The sequence below is a fragment of the Amblyraja radiata genome, chromosome 5 (genome assembly GCF_010909765.2).
Source record: "Amblyraja radiata isolate CabotCenter1 chromosome 5, sAmbRad1.1.pri, whole genome shotgun sequence".
NCBI classification, from domain to species: Eukaryota; Metazoa; Chordata; class Chondrichthyes; order Rajiformes; family Rajidae; genus Amblyraja; species Amblyraja radiata.
The window spans coordinates 97,571,689-97,594,810 of NC_045960.1; the positions used below are offsets into that span (position 1 = coordinate 97,571,689).

The 23,122-nt window shown below is 43.5% G+C and overlaps 1 protein-coding gene across 5 annotated transcripts in view; it reads left to right on the forward strand.

The window, feature by feature from the left end:
- Positions 1 to 23,122, forward strand: part of phf3 (PHD finger protein 3) — a 110,087-nt gene that overhangs the window by 83,242 nt on the left and 3,723 nt on the right. For all 5 annotated transcript variants that reach the window (XM_033021875.1, XM_033021877.1, XM_033021879.1 and 2 more), the window contains one exon: positions 21,552 to 21,747. In XM_033021875.1, the coding sequence (XP_032877766.1) occupies positions 21,552 to 21,747 (196 nt within the window). The remainder of the gene's footprint in view (positions 1 to 21,551; positions 21,748 to 23,122) is intronic.

The following is a 23,122-nucleotide window of genomic DNA, read 5'->3' on the forward strand; positions in this document are numbered from 1 at the left end:
TGGTTACTCTGGGCATCAGAGAGATGGTTATTAATCAGTATTTTATTATTTTCCTTGGATACTTTGCACAATACCAGGAAACTCAATGAATTACATTATAACTGAATAAGAATAATTCAAACCAAATTCCAAATGCGATTAAAATCAAATAATCAAGATTATTTTTGGATGAACTTTGAGATCCGCACTCTTCTAAAGTCCAGACACAGGGCATTCATGTCCGATGATACAGTGGCCTACATGAAGTCCAGATACGACCTTGGTAAGGCCATCAAAAAGGCCAAAAGGGACCTGCTCCAAACTGGAGGATGAGACAGATGTTCGGCAGCTGTGGCGGGGCCTGAATGCAATCACCTCCTACAAGGCGAAACCAGGAGGCAGCTCGATTATCGGTGAAACATCACTCCCTGACGAGCTCAATGCGTTTTACGCACGCTTTGACAGGGAGAATACTAATGTGCCTTCCTGATCCCCCATTTGCTGTGATGGCATTTCAGTCTCAGTCACAGAGGCCGACGTCAGGAAATCCTTCAGAGGGGTGAACCCCCGAAAAGCACCTGGTCCTGATGGTATACCCGGTCGTGTTCTAAAAACCTGTGCGGACCAACTGGCGGGAGTTTTTACGGACATTTTCAACCTCTCACTTCTGAGGTCCCCACCTGCTTTAAAAGGGCATCAATTATACCGGTGCCCAAGAAGAGTAAGGTGACGTGCCTCAATGACTATCGACCAGTGGCACTAACGCCGGTGGTGATGAAGTGCTTTGAGAGGCTGATCACGGAGCAAATCAACTCCTACCTCGACAAAAACCTGGACCCACTGCAGTTCGCTTACCGCCACAACAGATCAACGGTGGATGCGATCTCGCTGGCCCTCCACTCCACTCTGGACCACTTGGACAACAAAAACTCATATGTCAGGCTGTTATTCATCGATTACAGCTCGGCATTTAACACAATCATCCCCTCCAAACTGGTTACCAAACTCGCAGAACTGGGTCTCTGCGCATCCCTCTGCAACTGGATCCTCGACTTCCTCATCCACAGACCGCAGTCTGTTCGTATTGGTGGAAATGTGTCAGCCTCGATAACAATCAGCACGGGAGCACCTCAAGGCTGCGTGCTCAGCCCCCTGCTGTACTCACTCTATACCCATGACTGCGTAGCCAACCACAGTGCGAACTCCATCATCAAGTTCGCTGACGACACCACAATTGTGGGGCGTATCACTGATGGGGATGAGTCAGAATATAGAAGGGAGATCGAGCAACTGTCCATATGGTGCCAGCGCAATAACCTGGCCCTCAACACCAGCAAAACCAAGGAACTGATTGTGGACTTTGGAAGGAGTAGGAGGGGGACCCACAGCCCCATTTATATAAAAGGGTCGATGGTTGAAAGGGTCAAGAACTTCAAATTCCTGGGCGTGCACATCTCTGAAGATCTTTCCTGGTCCGAGAACACTAACGCAATTATCAAAAAAGCTCATCAGCGCCTCTACTTCCTGAGAAGATTACGGAGAGTCGGTTTGTCAAGGAAGACTCTCTATAACTTCTACAGGTGCACAGTAGAGAGCATGCTGACCGGTTGCATCGTGGCTTGGTTCGGCAATTTGAGCGCCCTGGAGAGGAAAAGACTACAAAAAGTAGTAAACACTGCCCAGTCCATCATCGGCTCTGACCTTCCTTCCATCGAGGGGATTTATCGCAGTCGCTGCCTCAAAAAGGCTGGCAGTATCATCAAAGACCCACACCATCCTGGCCACACACTCATCTCCCTGCTACCTTCAGGTAGAAGGTACAGGAGCCTGAAGACTGCAACAACCAGGTTCAGGAATAGCTACTTCCCCACAGCCATCAGGCTATTAAACCTGGCTCGGACAAAACTCTGATTATTAATAACCACTTTCTGCTATTTGCACTTTATCAGTTTATTTATTCATGTGTGTATATATTTATATCATGGTATATGGACACATTTATCTGTTTTGTAGTAAATGCCTACTATTTTCTGTGTGCTTAAGCAAAGCAAGAATTTCATTGTCCTATACAGGGACACATGACAATAAACTCACTTGAAGACTTGAACGATCTTATTTACTGGATTTATGCAAGGGGAAAAAGATTGCAGTTGGGATTCTTTTTTGTGTGTGTTTTTTTCTGTGGTATTGTACAGAAAACGCATTATCTCTTAAATCATCTGAGATAAAGTCAAAGTCTATTTTATTTGTCACATACACCAAAAGGTACAGTGAAATGAATTTGTCAGCAGCGATACAATTAAAATGAACACACAATACACAATAGAGTTTAACACAAACATCCACCACAGCATTCTTCACTGTGGTGGAAGGCAACAAAGTTCAGTCAGTCCTCCTCTTTTGTTCATCCGTGGTCAGGGCCTTGAACCCTTCGTAGTCGCCGCTACAGACGACCCGATGTACAGGCCCTCTCATCGGGGTGATCAAACCTCCAACGTCGGGATGGTCAAACACAGCTTGGAGTGCCCGAATCGGCACTTTCCTACCGGAGACCGCGGCTTCAGGATATTATTGGCCGCAGGCCGGCGGTCGGAGCTCTTCTCCGGTGATCCCCAGCAAGGGATCCCAGACTCCGGATGGTAAGTCCACGCCAAGCCCGAGGCAAGAAACTCCGCAGACCACAGTCCCATGATGCCAAAGTTACCAGGCCCACGATTGGAGCACTCCTCTCTGGCGACCCCCGGCAAGGGTTCGCCAGCTCTGTGATGGAAAAGTCCACGCTGCGTCTGCTGCTAAAGCTCTTGGACCCGACTCCGGGAAAGGCGGCTGCAATCCATGCTGTTAGGCCGCGAGGGTGGCGACATGGAAAAAGTCACCTCTCTGTCGAGGAGGCGACCAAAAGCGGTTGCCCCTTTCTAACCCCCCACCACCCCCCACACAAGACACACCAAGAGACACCTAAACTAACATTTAGACACACCAAAAAAAACAAAAAAGGTCAAAATAACGAACACGCTGCTGGCAGGGCAGCCGATTCGCAGCGCCCCCATCAATATGATATTTATTATGATAATTGTTTTATCAAATGAGTGCTAAATTGAAATGTCTAAAGACACAAATATTTGTGAACTTGTGATGAAGGGCTCACAGGTGCAGACCAGTAGCTTCGGCACCTAGTTTGAAACAACACAAATAGCTGGAGTAACTCAGCCCACTGAATCATTCTGAAGAAGGCTCCCAATGTCACCTATCTATGTTCTCCAGAGATCCTGACCTGCTGAATTAGTCCAGCTCTATGTGTCCTTTCAGTGGGCGAAGAAGGGCACGGTGGTGCACCTTGCGAGTTGGGAATGGTGTCGTAAGCTGGGGCTCTAAATGGTGTGAGCCGGGGATGTGTCGGAGACGGTATGAGCCGGGGATGGGTCGGGGATGGTATGAGCCAGGGATGGGTCGGGGATGGTGTGAGCCGGGGATGGTTCGGTAGGTCATTCCATTCACATTCAGTTTCCATTTTATATTTGTATTATTTATGTTTCTGGCACTCCATTGTGCTTTAGGGACACGGGAGGGAGTAATTAGTGGGCCAGGGGTGTATTGTTTCATTATCACATGACATCTATTGGTCCATTGTCACGTGACATCTATTGGCCCAGATAATTCACAAAGGTTCTGGATCCGGAAAATTGGTTCAACCTGTACAATCCTGCCCTTTGGCTCAACTAATAGGTATAGCTGTTTAAACAAATAATGAATTAGCACAAAGCTGAAAATGTTGATTTACAGTTTTTGTAATATTCCAATATTTGTAGAAAGGGCCATTTGACGTTAATTATTCTTATACAATAGAAAGATCAATGCATACTCCATGGGACAAATCCACTCCTAGAACTGGAAATAATTGTTTAAATCCATCTCACTTGAATTACAATATCAGAATATCATATAGAATTGTTTCGGTGAGGATGAATTTTTGATTCTGTTAAATATTTATGGTGTTATAGAAATTTGCTGAATGGTATAAAAGAAAGGCACACTTGTGTTTATAGTGCATCTTTCACAGCTCTTGAATGTTACAGTAAACGAAGTATGAGGGAGCATGGTAATCAATTTGCTTATAGCACGCTAATCATTGAGAGTTAAGTATTGGGCAGGTACAAATCTGCTGCACATCAATGTTCCAATGAGGTGGTAGATGTGTTAATATTTCATCTGAAAGATCAATCCTTTTGCAATATCGCATTCTTTCAGTACTACACTTGAGTAACAACCTAGATTTCTGTGCCCAAATCTCTCTTTGAATCCATAACCTTGACTCGTATGGGAAGGTTACCAAATGCACGTTACCATCAGGAGAATAATTTAATTATTAAAAGGCAATGTCTGCCACTTTGGAGGAAATATCTGTAGATGGCCAAAGGACAGTGATCTAAGGAATAATTATTGGAGCAAATATGAAAACACTGAATGTACAAATGGTGGGGAGAAAATAGTCAGCATAGAGAATATTCTTCTGAATCTCTGTTTTATCATCAGTATTTTAGTGGTTCATAGTCAGCAAGAGTATCATTCAAAACTGCAGCAAATAAACCCGAAGAGAATGTGGAGTACTGTTAATTTCAAAATTACTTAATTTCCTAATAGGGCAATTTTATTAAACATTTGTAGAAGGGGAAAAATGATAAAATATTGTTTAAGAAAGAACTGCAGATGCTGGTAAATCGAAGGTAGACACAAAAAGCTGGAGTAACTCAGCGGGTGAGGCAGCATCTATGAAGAGAAGGAATTGGCGACGTTTCGGGTCGAGACCCTTCTTCAAATATTATTGAGCCTAGGCAAGGCCATAATTTATGACCAATCTTTAATTGCTTTGAAAACTTGGTGAGCAACCATCTTGAAGCAGTACAGTTGTAGAATTCCAGAATTTAGACCCAATGATGATAAAAGAACAGTGTTCCAAATTGGGATGATGTGCAAACATAACAGATGGTGTTGACCCATGCACCTGCTTCTCTTTTTCTTCTAGGTGGTAATGGTGGAGTGGAACAGTAGATACAAAGTGAGACAGATAGATTTTTTAAATCCTTTTGTTGGGCCATTGTGGGGCTGTTTTCCACCTTGTTTGATAGAAGCCAGTCTTGAAACTGTTTTGGCAGCATTTTGCTTGGGTTTATTGCTCTCAGCCATATTGAAATATCTTGCGGAATGAATCGTATTAGATGAAAACTAGCTACTGTGAAAGTGGGGTCCAATTAAGAAAGCTGAGATGGATCACCCACTTGAGAATTCCAGCTGACATTGGTTACAGGTATTTCACTCCTGTAGTAAGCCCTCGTATGTTGTGTTCCACTATTATTTAGCATTTTTTTGTGGGGAACAAGTGAACCTGGGCAGTCAGTCCAATTTTGTTCTTGCATTGTTTCAATACAGCAGTTTGATACAGCAGATCGTGTGCTGGACTGTTTCTGAGGGCATAAAGAGTCAACCATAATTAAGTGGTTGCAGTCACCCATTGGCTAAACAAGTAAGGGCAGTTTCTTCCTGAGCATAATTTTTATTGGACAATCCCTTTACAAATTTCTGATTGTCTAATTAATTGCCTCTGTGAGATTTGACCTCGTGTCTCTGGAATCCCATCAATAACTAATATTGTTCCCACATGTAGATCTCATGGTTTATGTACATAATTGACATTTGTTAGCACAGTTTAATGCAACACATGGTTTTCGATTAAACACAAACAGGCAGCACACAAGTTTCCCAATTTTGAAATGGTTGCAACTTTCAAACTTCAAACATTTGAGTGCACACTGATATCTGGTGAAGATATTCATATATTACACTGGAAGTTAATGTGTATGTTTCTGATAGCAAATGTGGGCAATTAGTGCTTAATAGATACAAAAAGGAGAAAGTTATGGAGGATGGGAGGGAGTGACTGAGGGTAGGGGAAAGGAGATGGAGGGAGGGGAGGAGAAGAGAAGAGGGAGAGTGGAGGGGAGGGGGTGTTGGGGGATGAGGGGAATGAGCCGCGCCTGCGCAGTTGGGGCTATGGGTGAGTGGTGGAATATTGCGTTGGGGGAACGGGTGAGTGGTGGAAACGGGTTGCGTTGGGGGAACGGGTGGAATATTGCGTTGGGGGAACGGGGCCCAACGGGTCCCACTTGGTCTAGTATATTACTAAAACTCTCATCTTGTTTGTGACTGTGTGTGTGTGTGTGTGTCTGCCTGTGTGTACATATGATCCTGGAACTACGCCAAAATGGTGCACGATAGCGCTACAATATTTGGGCCACCTTTCTCACAATTGTCATGTGGTGCTTTGTATGAAGTTTTGTTCAGATTGATGTTATATTTTATGTTATTGACATTTAAAACTTAATTTAAAACTTTAAAAAATGTTAAACAGCGCCCCCACTTGGCGTCACAATGGCATCTCATTTACATAAATTACCCGTTCATTAACAAAGCAAAATTCGAGATTTTCATGTTCAAGAAGGAACGGCAAATGCTGGAAAATCGGAGGTAGACAAAAATGCCGGAGAAACTCAGCGGGTGAGGCAGCATCTATGGAGCGAAGGAAATAGGCAAAGTTTCGGGTCTAAAGAAGGGTTTCGCCCCGAAACGTTGCCTATTTCCTTCGCTCCATGGATGTTGCCTCACCCGCTGAGTTCCTCCAGCATTTTTGTCTACCTTCGAGATTTTCATTGGGGGGGGGGGGGGGGAAGGGGTGAGCGCGGACGTGAGGGGTGGAATAGGGGAGAGGTTTCATAACTGCCGTTCATTTACGGAGCCGCGGGAGGGAGAGGGAGAGACATCCAGCAGCGCACGAGAGATTAGTGTGCACAATTAGAGCACATGGTATTGGGGATAGGATATTGACATGGATAGAGAACTGGTTGGCAGACAGGAAGCAAAGACAGATCCTCCAGTGCTTCTACTCAGAGGCCGTGGAAAGCATCTTGACCGGAAATATTACAATCTGGTTTGGGAATTGCTCTGCCCAGGACAAGAAGGCTCTGCAGAGAGTAGTGCGTTCGGCCGAATGAACTATTGGATCTTCATTCGCCCCCCTGCAGGAACTATACATCAGGAGGTGCAACTCCAGAGCCAATAAAATCATGGGAGACCCCTTCCACCCCAGCAACGGACTGTTCCAGTTGCTACGGTCAGGCAAACGCCTCCGTTGCCATGATGTGAGAACGGAGAGGTTGAGAAGAAGCTTCTTCCCAGAGGCCATTATGACTGTAAACTCCTATCTCACCAGGGACTAACTTTACTGTGCCACTACTGCTTTTTTCCCTTTTTCCTTCCGCCCACAATATTTAATATGAAAAAGAATATGTGATTCTGTTACATTCTGTTTGTAGTTTGTTTGGTTGTTTGTTTGTTTGTTTGTCTTTTTGCACAAAGTCCGCGAGCATTGTCACTTTTCATTTCACTGCACATCTCGTATGTGTAAGTGACGAATAAACTTGGCTTGACTTGAAAAAGAATGAATGTATCCTTTTCAGAATGCAGGCAGTGAGTAGTGGAGTGCCACAAGGCTCAGTGCTGGGACCCCAGTTATTTATAATATATATTAATGATTTAGACTAAATAATTAAATGTAACAGCTCCAAGTTTGCAGATGACCCAAAGCTGGGTGGCAGTGAGTTGTGAGGAGGATGCTATGATGCTGCAGGGTAACTTGTTGGGTGAGTGGGCAGATGCAGTATAATGTGAATAAATGTGAAGTTATCCACTTTGGAGGCAAGAAAGGGAAGGCAGATTATTTTCTGAATGGTGTCAGATTAGGAAAAGGGGAGGTGCAACGGGACCTGGGTGTCTTTGTACATCAGTCACTGATCATGACAGAAGGTTCCTCGTGGCGATCCCCAGAAATGACGACACGAAGCACTCTGTGACGCGTTGGGCTATCAATTCTGTCAACATGTTGGACGACGACAGAAGCTAACAGCGAGCTATACGTCGTCTGACACACGAGCGAACGAACTGAAAGTAAGCATGTAGGTACAGCAGGCAGTGAAGAAAGCAAATGGCATGTAGCCTTCATTGCGAGAGGATTTGAATATAGGAGCAAGAAGGTCCTACTGTAGTTGTACAGAGCCCTGGTGAGACCGCACCTGGAGTATTGTGTGCAGTTTTGGTCTTGTAGTTTGTGGAAGGACATTCTTGCTATTGAGGGAGTGCAGCGTAGGTTCACCAGGTTAATTCCCTGGATGGCAGGACTGACATATGATGAAAGAATGGATCGACGTATGTTATATTCACTAGAATTTAGAAGGATGAGAGGGAATCTTATAGAAACATATTAAATATGGACAGGGTAGATGCAAAGAAAATGTTCCCGATGTTGGGGGAGTCCAGAACCAGGGGGACACAGTTTAAGAATAAGGGGTAGGTCATTTAGGACTGAGATGAGGAAAACCTTTTCACCCTGAGAGTTGTGAATCTGTGGAATTCTCTGCCATAGAAGGCAGTGGAGGCCAATTCACTGGATGTATTCAAGAGAAAGTTGGATGTACCTCTTAGGGCTAACGGAATCAAGGGATATGGGGAAAAAGCAGGATCAGGATACTGATTCTGGATGATCAGACATGATCATATTGAATGATGGTGTTGGCTCGAAGGGCCGAATGGCCTACTCTTGCACCTATTTTCTATGTTTCCATGTTATCATATTGTAATAAATAGCATTAAAATCATATAAGACTCATAAGAAGGAGTAATTACTAAAAAGGGTAAGAGAAGGGGAAATAATTCTGCCATTCATAGTATGAGCACATGTACATACTTTGGGCTATTTAATCTAATAATATGGGAGCTTATGTGTATGTATGAGGTGTCCGTTATCCAATTATTCCATATCCAATTATTATGGACATTGGTTGTCCTGGTAAATTCTAACATGCCCAATGGGAGCAGCATGGGATGCATTAATATAAGCATTGCCAATTATTCAATAGAAAAGTATATTTTACTTAATCTCTAAATGTAGAATTCAGGGTTTACATCACTGGAACCTTCTTGCTTGACAAGTTTCCACATGTTTTCTGAAACTATCATGATCTTTCTCACTTATTTTTGAATATTTGTTTAATATCAAACGCCACGGGTTAGATCTTTCATATTTGGCACAGCTGCTGGTTACTTATTTTGCAAATGCAAATTTTCGCAAATAAGAAGTCAGGTGTCAGCTGTGGCCTGGCTGGTGACAGACTCGTTTCTGGGTCATGTTGCAGGCTAAAATTACTTTCCAGAAATTATAGCACAACAAAAACTTGTGACCAGTTAACTGCAGGAGGAATATTGATTTGTTGAGAGTGCCATCCTATAGGTGAAATGATAAATCATGGGGCTGCTTGCTCTCTCAGGAGGATGCACGTGATCTCATGGCAGGATTTTGAAGAAGAGCAGGGAAGTTATCTCGTGTCCTGGTTCAATATTTATCCTTCATTCAACACCACAAATACATGCTATAGAATTATATGGAGAAGGATGTTGACCCATTAGCTTTTTGAGTCCATGTCACTTGTGTCAGATCTCTTGCACTGAAGCCCAAAGCACCTTGGAGTAAGCAAATAAAATTTGACTAAACCATGTAAGCAGGTTTAAGAAAAAAATGACATTGGGTCATAATGAGAATTTCTTAAGGGCCTGTCCCACTTTCACAAGCTAATTCACGACCTTATTTACTCGTGTACATTTTTCATCATGTTGAAAAAACGCCCCGACCTACTTGATGCCACGAGTACCTACGACTAGCATCACGACCTACCTACGACCTCGTGACGACCATGCTGCGAGTATGAGTCAAGGGCAAACTCGGCAGAGGTCGTGAATTAGGTCGTGAAAGTGGGACAGGCCCTTTAGGAGAGAGAAGATGAAGAAATACAGGCTGCGAATTGGAAAGGCCTCAGAAGGATACATGACTGCAGACTGAAATACTATGCGTCATGATATCTGACAGGTCAGTTATAACAAGTGCTCGGATGTATTCCAGTAAATTATAACTTTTCTGCTGGAGGGCTGCTGCAGTTTGTTTCCTGGCAGTATGACTCATGGGAAGATTGACTCTACCGACTCAAGCAAAGTACTGTCTTTGGTCTAAAAAAAATCCTGTCCCAATCTACACTGAAAAGGTATTCCACATGCACTGCAGTAAAAATCTTTTAGTCCTGGCGTCAGCCTTGGAAACTGCTATCACTTTTTGAACCTGACACAGAAATGGTCTCAGAATTGCTGCACTGTCTGTAACAGAGCAAATGTACAAAAACAAATGCAAATCCAGAAAAATGCGCAAACTGCTTGAGAAATCAGTTCTGTTTCCTGACACGGCTGGTCTTTATCGGCTACCAGTTGATGCACATAGCCTAAAAGGCCTGTCCCACTTACGTGTCCTTGGCACGCAAATTACGCGACCTCGTGGTCGCGTTGAGGCGCACGGGCATCGTATGGCCGCGCGGGGCCGGTCCCACTGAGAAGCGAGGGGTATGTAGTTGTGCACGACATCACGCGGGGTTCGAAATTTTTGTAGCGAACAAAATCTTTGCGCGGAACTGACGGCTAAAGTGGGACAGGCCCAAGACCCTGGTGCGACGCAACGTCTCACCTCCAACAGCAGCAGAAGCAGGCAAACGATAGCCGAGCTCGGACTGGGGCTCACGGCCGTTGCGTTCCGGATGCGCCCCCACTTCTACTCCCAGAGCGGGCCAAGAAAATTGAAGATAGACACAAAATGCTGGAGTAACTCAGCGGGACCGACAGCATCTCTGGAGAGAAGGTGATGTTTCGGGTCAAGACCCTTCTTTTCAGACTGAAGAAGAGTCTCGACACGTAACGTCACCCATTCTTCTCTCCAGAGATGCTGCCGGTCCCGCTGAGTTACTCGAGCTTTGTGTCCATCTTCAAATTATGTCACGCGCTCCAGACAGCTGTGGGCATGCTTGAAATCGCACACGACCTTCGCGGGACCGTCGCGGCTCAACGTGACCACAGGGTCGCGTAATTTGCGTGCCAAGGACACGTAAGTGGGACAGGCCCTGAAGTCACGTCCATCTGACCAGCCCCACAGTATTGCCCTTGTATGGAAGCTCCTACCAAAACTGAACCTTTGTGGTTGGCAGTGAGGATGGTGGGTGGCAGGTTGCAGGAAGACTATTTAATTAAATCAACTTGTTTCCCGCAAAACAGCAGTTTTAAATGTAGCAATACCAGTGGGAAATGAAGATATCTACCTGTTTAGGATTACTGCAGGAGACCCTTTATCACGTAGACTGCAGTGTTTCAATAAGACTGCTCATGAACACAATCTCAAGGTCAAGTATAGATTTGATATTGAATGTTGACTGTGATGCATTCATCCCATAAAAATGTGAATCTATGTACAGCGAGTTATCTTAGTCTGGAGAAAGTGTCTACGTCAAGCATATCCATTGTTGCCAGCTATTGATACCACTCTGTCAACTAGTGATTTGCTCTGTGTCAGCTGATATTTTGGCATTGAAAAGCAAAAATATGCTGGAAATTTAAAATAAACCAAAAGGATGCTGCATGTCAGACAGCTTTTATGGGGAGAGAAACAGTTAACATTTCAAACAAGTATAAAGTTGCAGAGATGGTGGGGGTGTGGTTTGTAGAGAGAACAAAGGGGATGTCTTTTGATAGCTTGGAGACCAGGAGAGACCGAATTGGTACAAGTGGCAGTAGTGATGGCTTCTTCATAATTGCTTATCTGTCTGGATGGATGATGTGTTAATAGCAGAGGAGTGATCCATAAAGATAGGTGGAGGGACAGGTAGTGTTGAGCAAAGATCTTATAGTAGCAATGTTACAAAATTTTGAGATTTTAAAAATCAAGTCTGTAATTTATCCCATCAGATAAAGCATAAAAATAAGTTTAATTTGACACCTAATTCACTTTCATATCTCAAGTATTTAAAAAGTTATGGCCATTTTCATACTGGGAAATGAGCATCTTGTTCCCTATTGATTTTCTATGGACATAACAAAAAAGCTGTGATCGTGAACAGTCAAAAGCCCATAACTTTCTTAAAAATTAAGAGAACTGAATGAAATTTTCAGTTATCATAGATTGAAGCATTCTGAAACAAATATAAAATAATCTTACTTGGATGACCTGAAATTAAAGCATATAATTAGTTAGTTACCTAATTGTAGCTAATTTCAGACTTCAATTACTAGATCTAAACATCTATCCATTTCTTAATAAATGATTAACATTTTTAAATAGCCTAAATGTCCAAATAATATTCACAAATAATTCACAATAAAACATGATTTTTAAATCTCATTTACATTAATTTATAGGCCAAATGGAAGGAATTTAGTGTTTAATTGCTGTAAATAAATGCCCATTTAAATCAGCTTTCCAGTGGGTCCCTGTGGAACGCGCTGGTTTAGAACGTTCACATTGCGGTAGATTTGTGCCCCAAATGCCCAGAAAAATACTGCGGGATATAATGGGCCCAAATTGAGCTACTCGCAATATTAAACTTTGTATAAAGGGATCTTTAGAAGCCCTTTTTAATGTAAAAATATACAACCTAACTTCTGCTATTTGCTTTATGAGACCCTGCGGTTGCTGGCGGTCGCGGGTTTAGAGATTGATTTTTAAACTATAACTATTATTCAAGGCCTTTAAACCTAATAATAGCTTTTGCGACGGGGTCTTCCAGCGATTTTTCGTTAATAATTAACTAGGCTGAACATTTTCGATTGGAACAGCTTAGAGAAAATCGCGTTTTAAACCCGCCCCCTCTAAACGGCGCCAAAATCGCGCGCACCCTCAGCAGCAGATCTTCAACGACGCTTCAGGTAGGCTTTGCAACATACCTACTTATAGCGAGCAAGATGGTCCACTCCTGCGAAATACAATGGAATGACTTGTAGTACGCATCGGAGTGTAATTTCCGTCACTGCAGTAACCCTGACCCGACTTCAGTTATGCCTCTCGCAGCGTTGCGGGGGAACAGTTTATGTGTTTTAAAATGTTTTGAATGTTTTTTTTTTGTTTTTTTTAAAACGGCACATACCTTGTACAGGGAGGAACTGCAGATGCTGGTTTAAATCGAAGACAGACACAAAGGCTGGAGTAAATCAGTGGATCAGGCAGCATCTCTGGAGAGGTGATATTTTGGGTCGGCTTTTTCGATAGCTGCCATGACCCGTTTGATGTCATCCTTCGCCCGGCACCTGGTCTCGGCCCGCACCGATCTGCCGGACATGCTGTGTGTTTGTTTGGCGGAGTCTGAGGGGAGGAGCGCCGGCACCGATAGCGAGCGAACGCACGGACAGACGGACAAAAGCAACGATCATTGAGTGGCATAGGTGGGCATTTCATGCCGAGACCCTTCTTCAGACTGACAGTCAAGGGAAAGGGAAACGGGAGATATAGGCATATCTTCCATTCATTTGTCCTTAGTACCATCTATATCTCTTGCTCCTCTTTCCCCTGACTCAGTCTGAAGAAGGATCTCGACCCGAAATGTCACCTACAAAGATCTTTCCTCACCTATTCTGCTCTATGATCGTTGCATTCGTCCATCTGTCCGCACGAAACAGTACTTTACTATCGAAAAAGTGCGGAAATGGTAAAGGGGAAATTAAAAAAAAAACCCGAAGGAAATAGATGTTTAACAAAAAAAGGGGGGGGGGGCGATTGCTCCGTGTCGGAGGGAGGGGTGGGGGGGATGAGGATGAGGATGGGTTGAGTTCCTCTTTCCCCTGACTCGATCTGAAGACTGGTCTCGACCCAAAATTTAACAAATTCCTTTTGTCCAGAAATGCCGGCCGACCCGCTGCATTTTGTGTCTATCCTTTAATCTCTCAGCCTGATGTAGCAGAATCTCGCTGAATTAGCTTGACGCCATGACGGAAGCTGGTTACGGAAATGGCGCGGAAGATTATCCATGACCCTACTACGACTTTTTAGCAGAGTGGACCAACTTGCTCGCTATAAGATCTTTGGTGTTGAGAAAGCAGGAACTCTGCAAAAGGACTTGGACAGGTTGGGAGAATGGGCTGAGAAGTGGCAGATGGAATACAGAGTAGCAAAGCGTGGAGGCATGCATATTGGTAGTAGGAATCAAGACTTTTTCCAAATGGGGAGAGAATTTTTAAATAGGAGATGCAAAGGGACTTGGGCGTGCTGCTGCAGGATTTCCAAAAAGTTGATTTTCAAGTTGAATCGGTAGGAATGCAAATGCAATGCTAGCATTTATTTCAAGAGGTCTCAAATTTCTTTGGTGATTCAGTGGAATTCTTTGCCACGGACAGTTGTGAAGGCCGTCAATGGATATTCCCAAAGTGGAGATTGACAGATTCTTGATTAGTAAAGGTGTCTGGGATTATGGGGTGAAGGTAGGAGAATTAGGCTGAGAAGGAAAGATAGTAGACTTGATGGGCTGAATGGCCTAAATCTGTTCCTAGAGCTTATGAACTTAAAATGAACGTAAAAATGAAACTTAAATTGTGAGATACAATTACTGCTGTGGCCGGATATTTGAAATAAAGTGGAATCTAGGAAATGGTGACTCAAGCAGCATCTGTGGAGAGAGAAAAATACCAAACCAGAAAGGTTGGTTATCTGAAATTGTTGTAATCAGTGTAAAGCCTTGTGGGTTATAACATGCAGAGCTCTAAGATGAAATGCTGGCCCATGAGCTTATATGTTGGGATTTGTTAGAACAATGTAAGAGTCATTGGTGCTGGGTCGAGACTTGTAGGAGGATTTATAGCTGATTATCTTATTGCACATGTGGGCACAAACTCGATTTACAGTGCAACAAACAAAATTTAGGTATGACCACAACACTGGCAACCTCTCTAAATTAAAGCAATGCAATTTCACCAGCAAGATGCAGTGAGTAACAATATTACATACTGCAAATGGGCATAAAGTCAACCCTAGCTTCATTCAGATAAAATAAGCCAAAGTAAGCAAGGTTTGGTGAAAGGAAGATCTTGCCTGATAAACGTTGGAATTATTTGAGGAAGTAAATGGTAGGATTGATAAAGGATAGTCAGTGAATGTTGATTACTTGGAATTTCAGAAGGCCTTTGAGGCTGTTAAAGAAGACCAGAGCCCATGGTATCAGAGGGAAAATGCTAGGTTGGCTGGATGGCAGAAGGCAAAGCGAGACAATAAAGGGGGGCCTTTTCTGGTTGGACGCCAGTGACTAGCTGTGTTCTGCAGGGGTCGATGCTGGGGCCGCTCCTCTTCCCGTTGTATATCAATGATTTGGATTAGGGAATTGAAGGCTTTGTGGCCAAATTTGCAGATGATACATAGAAACATAGAAATTAGGTGCAGGAGTAGGCCATTCGGCCCTTCGAGCCTGCACCGCCATTCAATATAACCATATAATAACCATATAACAATTACAGCACGGAAACAGGCCATCTCGACCCTTCTAGTCCGTGCCGAACACGTATTCTCCCCTAGTCCCATATACCTGCGCTCAGACCATAACCCTCCATTCCTTTTCCCGTCCATATATCTATCCATGGCTGATCATCCAACTCAGTATCCCGTACCTGCCTTCTCTCCATACCCTCTGATCCCCTTAGCCACAAGGGCCACATCTAACTCCCTCTTAAATATAGCCAATGAACTGGCCTCGACTACCCTCTGTGGCAGAGAGTTCCAGAGATTCACCACTCTCTGTGTGAAAAAAGTTCTTCTCATCTCGGTTTTAAAGGATTTCCCCCTTATCCTTAAGCTGTGACCCCTTGTCCTGGACTTCCCCAACATCGGGAGCAATCTTCCTGCATCTAGCCTGTCCAACCCCTTAAGAATTTTATAAGTTTCTATAAGATCCCCTCTCAATCTCCTAAATTCTAGAGAGTATAAACCAAGTCTATCCAGTCTTTCTTCATAAGACAGTCCTGACATCCCAGGAATCAGTCTGGTGAACCTTCTCTGCACTCCCTCTATGGCAATAATGTCCTTCCTCAGATTTGGAGACCAAAACTGTACGCAATACTCCAGGTGTGGTCTCACCAAGACCCTGTACAACTGCAGTAGAACCTCCCTGCTCCTATACTCAAATCCTTTTGCTATGAAAGCTAACATACCATTCACTTTCTTCACTGCCTGCTGCACCTGCATGCCTACTTTCAATGACTGGTGTACCATGACACCCAGGTCTCGCTGCATCTCCCCTTTTCCTAGTCGGCCACCATTTAGAGTGGTAGGTGGAGGGACAGGTAGTGTAAAGAGGGCAGGGACTCTGCAGAAGGACTTGGATAGGTTGGGAGAGTGGGTTAAAAAACAGCAAATGGAATACAGTGTACTTGTGCATTTTGGAGTAGTAAGAATAAAGGCATAGACGCTTCTAAATGGGGAGAGAATTCAGAGATGTAAAGGGACTTGGGAGTGTTAGTGCAGGATTCCTGAAAAGTTAATTTGCAAGTTGAATCGGTAGTAAGGAAGGCAAATACAATGCTAGCATTTATTTCGGGAGGACTAGAATATAGAAACAGGGATGTAAATGCTGAGACTTTAAGACACTGATCAGACTGCATTTGGAGTATTGCGAGCAGTTTTGGGCCCCATATCTGAGGAAGGATGTGCTGGCGATGGAGAAGGTCCAGAGGAGGCTTACGAGATTGACCCCTGAAATGATTGGATTAATATAATGATGGCACTGTGTCTGTACTCGCTAGAGTTTAGAAGGATGAGGGGGCACCTTATTGAAACCTGCCAAATAATGAAAGGCCTCGATAGTGTGGTTGTGGAGAGGATGTTTCCACTAGTGGGAGAGTCTAGGACCAGAGGCCAAAGCCTCAGAATAAAAGTACGTACCTTTAGTAAGGAGATGAGGAGGAATTTCTTTAGTCAGACGGTAGTGACTGGAATTATTTGCCACAGACGGCTGTGGAGGCCAAGTCAATGGATATTTTTAAGGCAGTGATTGATAGATTCTTAATTCGTAACAGTGTCAGTGGTTATGGGGAGAGGGTAGGAGAATGGGATTGAGAGGGAAAGATAGATCACCCATGATTGAATGGTGGAGTAGTCTTGATGGGTCGAATGGCCTAATTCTGCTCTTGTGACCTCTGAACTTATTAACAGTATTCATGGGTAATTAAATTATTTGCATTCTGGCTGGAAATGGTGACACTGTATTCAGCCTTCAGTTATAGCCTCTTTCAGCTGGTAAGTTGCTTTTTAAAATATTTGATAGCTCTGATTTGTCAACACAAATGTTTGTACTGAACTGGTCATTATTTTTATCTCGGCCATCTGCTGGTAAGGAAACCAAAAGCAGCCAATAAACCAGCTCTCAACTTTGCATGTCACTTCACATGCAATTATTTATGAATCATTTCAATGCTACTGGCCATCTTCACATGTACAGAGCTAGGGCAGGCAAAATAAATATCAGGGATGAATGAAAGAATGAAAGGGTGCAGATACGGAGAGAAGGGGGTGAATGAGTAGGGGAGGGAAATGGCAAAGAGTAGGAAGTGTGTGAGGGAAGTGGGAGGTTAAGGGTTAAAAGCTGTGTGTGGAGGAGGGTCAGGGAAAATAAGCGAGGGGGGGGATAATGAAGGAGGAGGGAGAAGAGTGAGAAGAGGTAAGGGAGGGAGAATGGGAGGGGAAGGCTGATATAGTGGGGGTAGAGAAAGGGAGAGCAAGATGGAGGGGGTGTTGGGAAGGAAAAACACAGGAGGTGCAGCATAGAGTAAGGGTGAGAAAGTGGGAAGGGTGGGGAGAGCAAGAGTAAAAGAGGGAGAGTTGGAGGAGGCAGGTTTGTCGGACATTGGTCGGTGGGGGCGCTGCAAGCTGGCAGCCCTGTCAGCAGCATGTTAGTCTTTTCAACTTTTTTTGTTTATTTAGTATGTTTTAATGTATGCTTTTAATGTCTCTGTGTGTGTGTGTGGTGTGGGGGGGGGGGGGGGAGTAAGGGGGAAACCGCTTCGGTCGCCTCCTCCATGGAGAGGTGACATTTTCCATGTCGCCTCCCCCGTGGCCTAACAGCAAGGATCGGCGCGGCCTTTCCAGGAGGCGCGCCCGGGGCTTCAGCGGCGGGCACAGCGCGGACTCTCGGCATGGAGCGGGCGAGCCCTCGCTGGGGCTCGCCGGAGGGGAGCGCTCCTTTTCGCTGGCTCACGGCTGCCGGCATCCTGAAGCCGCGGTCTGCAGAGGTCCAGCTGGTGCGGCATCCGCAGCCCAGGATCCCTCGTGGGGGACCCAGGGGAAGAAGAAGCTCCGAATGCTGACCCGCGACCAACTTCTACCGCGGGCCCGGTGTGGACTTACCATCACCCCTGGAGGGGAGCTTCGACCGTCGGCCCTGCGGTCTGCGGTGTTTCTGGCTGCGGCGCGGCGGGAACTTTAAATCTTCGACCGCCGGCCTGCGGCCTACACCAACCTAAAGCCGCGGTCTCCGGTGGGGAAGTGCCGACTCTGGACTTACCATGACTTTTACCTGTCTGCACATCTGGACGCCCGCAGCGACGGCTGCGGAGGGTTGAGGTCCCGACCACGGGGGAAAATGGAGGAGGACTGGCCAAATTTTGTGCCTTCCACCACAGTGATGAATGCTGTGGTGGATGTTTGTGTTAAATTTTTTGTGTGTTTTTGTGTGTGTTCTTTATCATTGTACCGCTGCTGACAAATTAATTTCACTTGCACTTTATGTGCAATGTGACGAATAAAACCGTATTGTATTGTATTGCATTGTTTGGACTGGGAGAGTTGGAGGAGGCAGGTTTGGACCAGGAAGTTGGAGGCAAGTGCTTTTTTCCATCTACTCAAATACAAGGGACTATCCCAACTTTTGAGAAACATTTAAGAACCAGTTAGACAGGTACATGGATAGGACAGGTTTGGAGGGATATGGACCAAATACTGGCAGGTGGAACTATTATAGCTGGGACATGTTAGGCAAATTGGTCTGAAGGGCCTGTTTCCACACTGTATCACTATGACTGTGACTTTCAATCTCACTCTCAATTTCTCATCCATCTTCTCTCCCTTCCTTGGATCAATATATTTAAATTCTTATCAAATTGCTTAGCCTTATTAAAGTACATTTCACTGTAGTTTAATGTGCATTTATGTTAACTGTCGGATTAGCATGCTTTCAAAAGAGTAAATGTTTCTTAATTGTGAAAACACCTCTGGGAGATTAACGAAGACAAATTCTGTGTTGATTGTATACTGACTCCACATATATGTTGTGCAAGGAGAACATATAATCCAGGGCTCTCATTTAACGCTTTTTCCCTGCTGCCAGTCGGGCAACCTAGGCAGCTTTTTAGGTTGCCAAATGACAGAGGTCATTTAAGACGGCTTGCATGACGTGCGATAATGTGCTCGGACGAAGTGCGTAGTTACCAATCGGAATTATGCTCAATGAAGCATTCACATGTTATTTCTGCTTCAAATAAAGTCACAAACTAAACATATTCACCAATCAAGACATGATGTATACCACAATGACATGCAGCAAAATTATAATACAGTATCTCAACTCTTTTTACATGTTGCAATGAATGCAATTTCTATTATTTCTTTCCATTTCCAAACAAAAATGTGGTTGGATTATTCAGCGTATGATCAACCTGTGTCAATCAATCCTTGACCATAGTAACATATATGCTTAACCATGCACACTACAGATTGATGCAAGCATGTTTTCTGTGAAGGACGGAAAATTATCAAGACATGGCCATAGCATGGGTCGTTATTGCTATTGGTACATAAACACTCTCGCTTCCCACATAATTTATCCACAACAAAATATACAGGTTGCAAGGAAATTTCTAAAGGCATTTTATGATAATAGCGGTTAAAACTGACTATACCCATCTGACAGTTAAACATTACACTAACTGACAAGAGATGACCAAAGGACAGAACTGCAGCAAATGTTCTTTTGGCAATATGTTTAAAGGTGTCAAAACGTCACATTACCAGACATTCAAATTAGATGTATGTGTTGTAAACAGCAATGAAGATATTAAATAACTACAGTACTGATACTCCATATTAAGAGCATTGATTTGCCATTAGAATGAATTCTGCAATAACGTGTCAACGGTAGCCGTGGTAATCGAACACTGCGGTTTTAATTTTTCATGTGTTCACAATTTACTTGATCCATCTTTATGGATTAAAACAAATAATAACATTGGGAATTAAAACATATTTGATTGCATTCTGTTATCAAACATAGTCAGTGTTCGCTCTGAAGACATTTCCAGCGCAGCAGGGGCGGGGGGGTGAATCAGTGCAGGATGGATAGATGGCGGGGGATGGGGGTTTGAGAAGGCAATCGGTGCGGAATGGATGGATTGAGGTAAGGGAATTAGTGTGTTGGTTGGAGTAGGTAAAATTGTCAGTGGGGGTTGAATGGAGGGATCAGTACAGGATGAATGGGGGATCACTACTGGATGGGGGGGGGGATCAGTACAGGATGATTGGGCGGATCAGTAAAAGATGAATGGGGAGATCACTACGTGATGGATGGGGGGGATCGGTGCAGGATAAATGGAGGGGGGGTTAGTATAGGATGGATTGTGAGATAAGTGCAGAATGAATGGGTGGATCAGTACACGATGAATGGGGGGGGAGCAGTGCAGGATGAATGCGAAGGAGGGGTCAGTACAGGATGAATTGGGGGACCAGTGTAGGATGGATGGGGTGTGGCAGGGGGGGGGGAAGTGAAGGGGACATCCCCCTTCCTCTCGGCATGCGGGAGGCTTTGTTTTGAAAGCGGTTATCGCCGTTGGCAGAATGGCACACAGCGGCCGCTATGAGGGCGGGCGGGGTAAAGGAGGAGGTGGGGCCGCTGTGCGGGGCCCGTCATTCGCTCCGACCCTCCGTCACCCCGCACTACAGCCCGACCCGAAACGTCGCTTATTCCTTTTCTCCGGAGATGCTGCCTAACCCGCTGAATTACACCAGTTTTTTGTGTATTATCTTCGGTATAAACCAGTATCCGCAGTGTCAAGCCAGGCAAAATGACACTGCTTTTAGGTTGCCCAGCGGGATTTTAGGTGGCCATTGGCAACCGTTAATTTCAAGCCCTGTAATCATGAAAAGTTTCCATTCTTTCAAAGTGCTGCTATCTAGCTCACTTGCAGCAAGTCATTGCCAATTTAGAAACATTAAATTGTACTAAGTAAGATTTATGTTTCATGTACTGCTGAATACTAACTGATTGTAGTGGCAAATCTTTGGGTACATATTCTAGTATTTACACACAGAAACAACATCTTGGTTAGTTCATTATTTAGCATTGTCAAGATGATTTAAATCATGACAACTTTATACAAGGAATTATACAATTTATGGGATAATTAAATGAATAGCATTTTACATACAATGTTTGCATTAACTTTATACAAAATGATTCACTTTGTTCCTATTCACTAAGTGACCATTTGCTATATAAATATTTTTAGATTTTGCTTGCATTGTACCAAAATCAAAATACAGGTTTTCTTTGGAAGAAATTAATCAAAGTTTGTTTTCCCACATAGAGTGTAAACGATTTTTATTTAATATTCATGTTGTTTGCTTTGACTCTGTACAGGAGATAAGTGTCATACGTTTCTGTCCAGTGACCGAGGAAGATCAGATAATGTACACTTCACTATATACATACTTCAACAGCAGGCAACGGTATGGAGTGGTAGCCAACAATGTGAAGCAGGTTAAGGACATGTATCTTATTCCATTGGGCGCCTTGGAAAAAGTTCCTTATCGGCTCTTACCATTTGATGGGCCAGGTGAGTTTCTATAACTGGTAGTAGTTTTTCATTTTGCTTGTGTTGTAGAACATTAAATTTGATAATACTCCACTATTGGATATCAAATATATGTGATTTCAATTGCAGATAATTCTTCTTTGTCTATATTTTCCTGCATCTTGTATGGTGTCCTTCCTGCTACTGTTCACCAAGAGAACTTGGTATGATCTGTTTTCACCACTGGCAGTCGAACAGTTGAAGATGTTTAGTTTATTTATTATGGTTGAATAATTTTCAACCATAATAAATAACCATAATTGAATAAGTAGTAAACACTGCCCAGTCCATCATCGACTCTGACCTTCCTTCCATCGAGGGGATTTATCGCAGTCGCTGCCTCAAAAAGTCTGGCAGTATCATCAAAGACCCACACCATCCTGGCCACACACTCATCTCCCTGCTACCTTCAGGTAGAAGGTACAGGAGCCTGAAGACTGCAACAACCAGGTTCAGGAATAGCTACTTCCCCACAGCCATCAGGCTATTAAACCTGGCTCGGACAAAACTCTGATTATTAATAACCATTTTCTGTTATTTGCACTTTATCAGTTTATTTATTCATGTGTGTGTATATATTCGTATCATGGTATATGGACACACTTATCTGTTTTGTAGTAAATGCCTACTATGTTCTGTGTGCTGAAGCAAAGTAAGAATTTCATTGTCCTATACAGGGACACATGACAATAAACTCACTTGAACTTTTCAACAGTTGTAACTTGGTAACTCCAAAAAAAAAAATGTCATACTTTCATATAGCCTGATTTATACTTGGAGAAAGCACACAAAACCCATGCCTGGTTGGATCATTATTTTGCTACTTAATCTGTAGTTGACTGAACTCACTTCTGAATGTGTAACATTGATTAGAAATACTTTAAAAACCCATAGAAAGGAAGACTGGATTCGTTTTCCTAGCCCCTTGATTATATTCAGTAACATAATCACTGCACTATCTTCCTTGTACAAGTTGTGCTATACTTCATCTGAAAAGCAATCAAAAACTGTCAGGGCTGGCTGAAACGTGCTTACCTTGGAAATAAGACTCAGTGTTTACTATAGCTTTGATTGTACCATTGAAATGAAAAGGGATGTTTATCTATGATTAAGATGTTTCCTGATTGCATATTGAAATTAAAGTTCAAATACTATATTGAATGGTTGAAGTCACAAATTTTGGATTGGTGCCATATATTTGGATATCTATCAAGGTTCCAATGTTTTCTAGATAAAATGGAATTATAGTGTCAGAGGTTTATTTGAAAAAAAATCATTCATTTTGTGTGACTTCCATTGCAATATTGTAGTTTTTAAAACTGTATGGCTCATTTCAAATGCAAAATGCACGACTGAA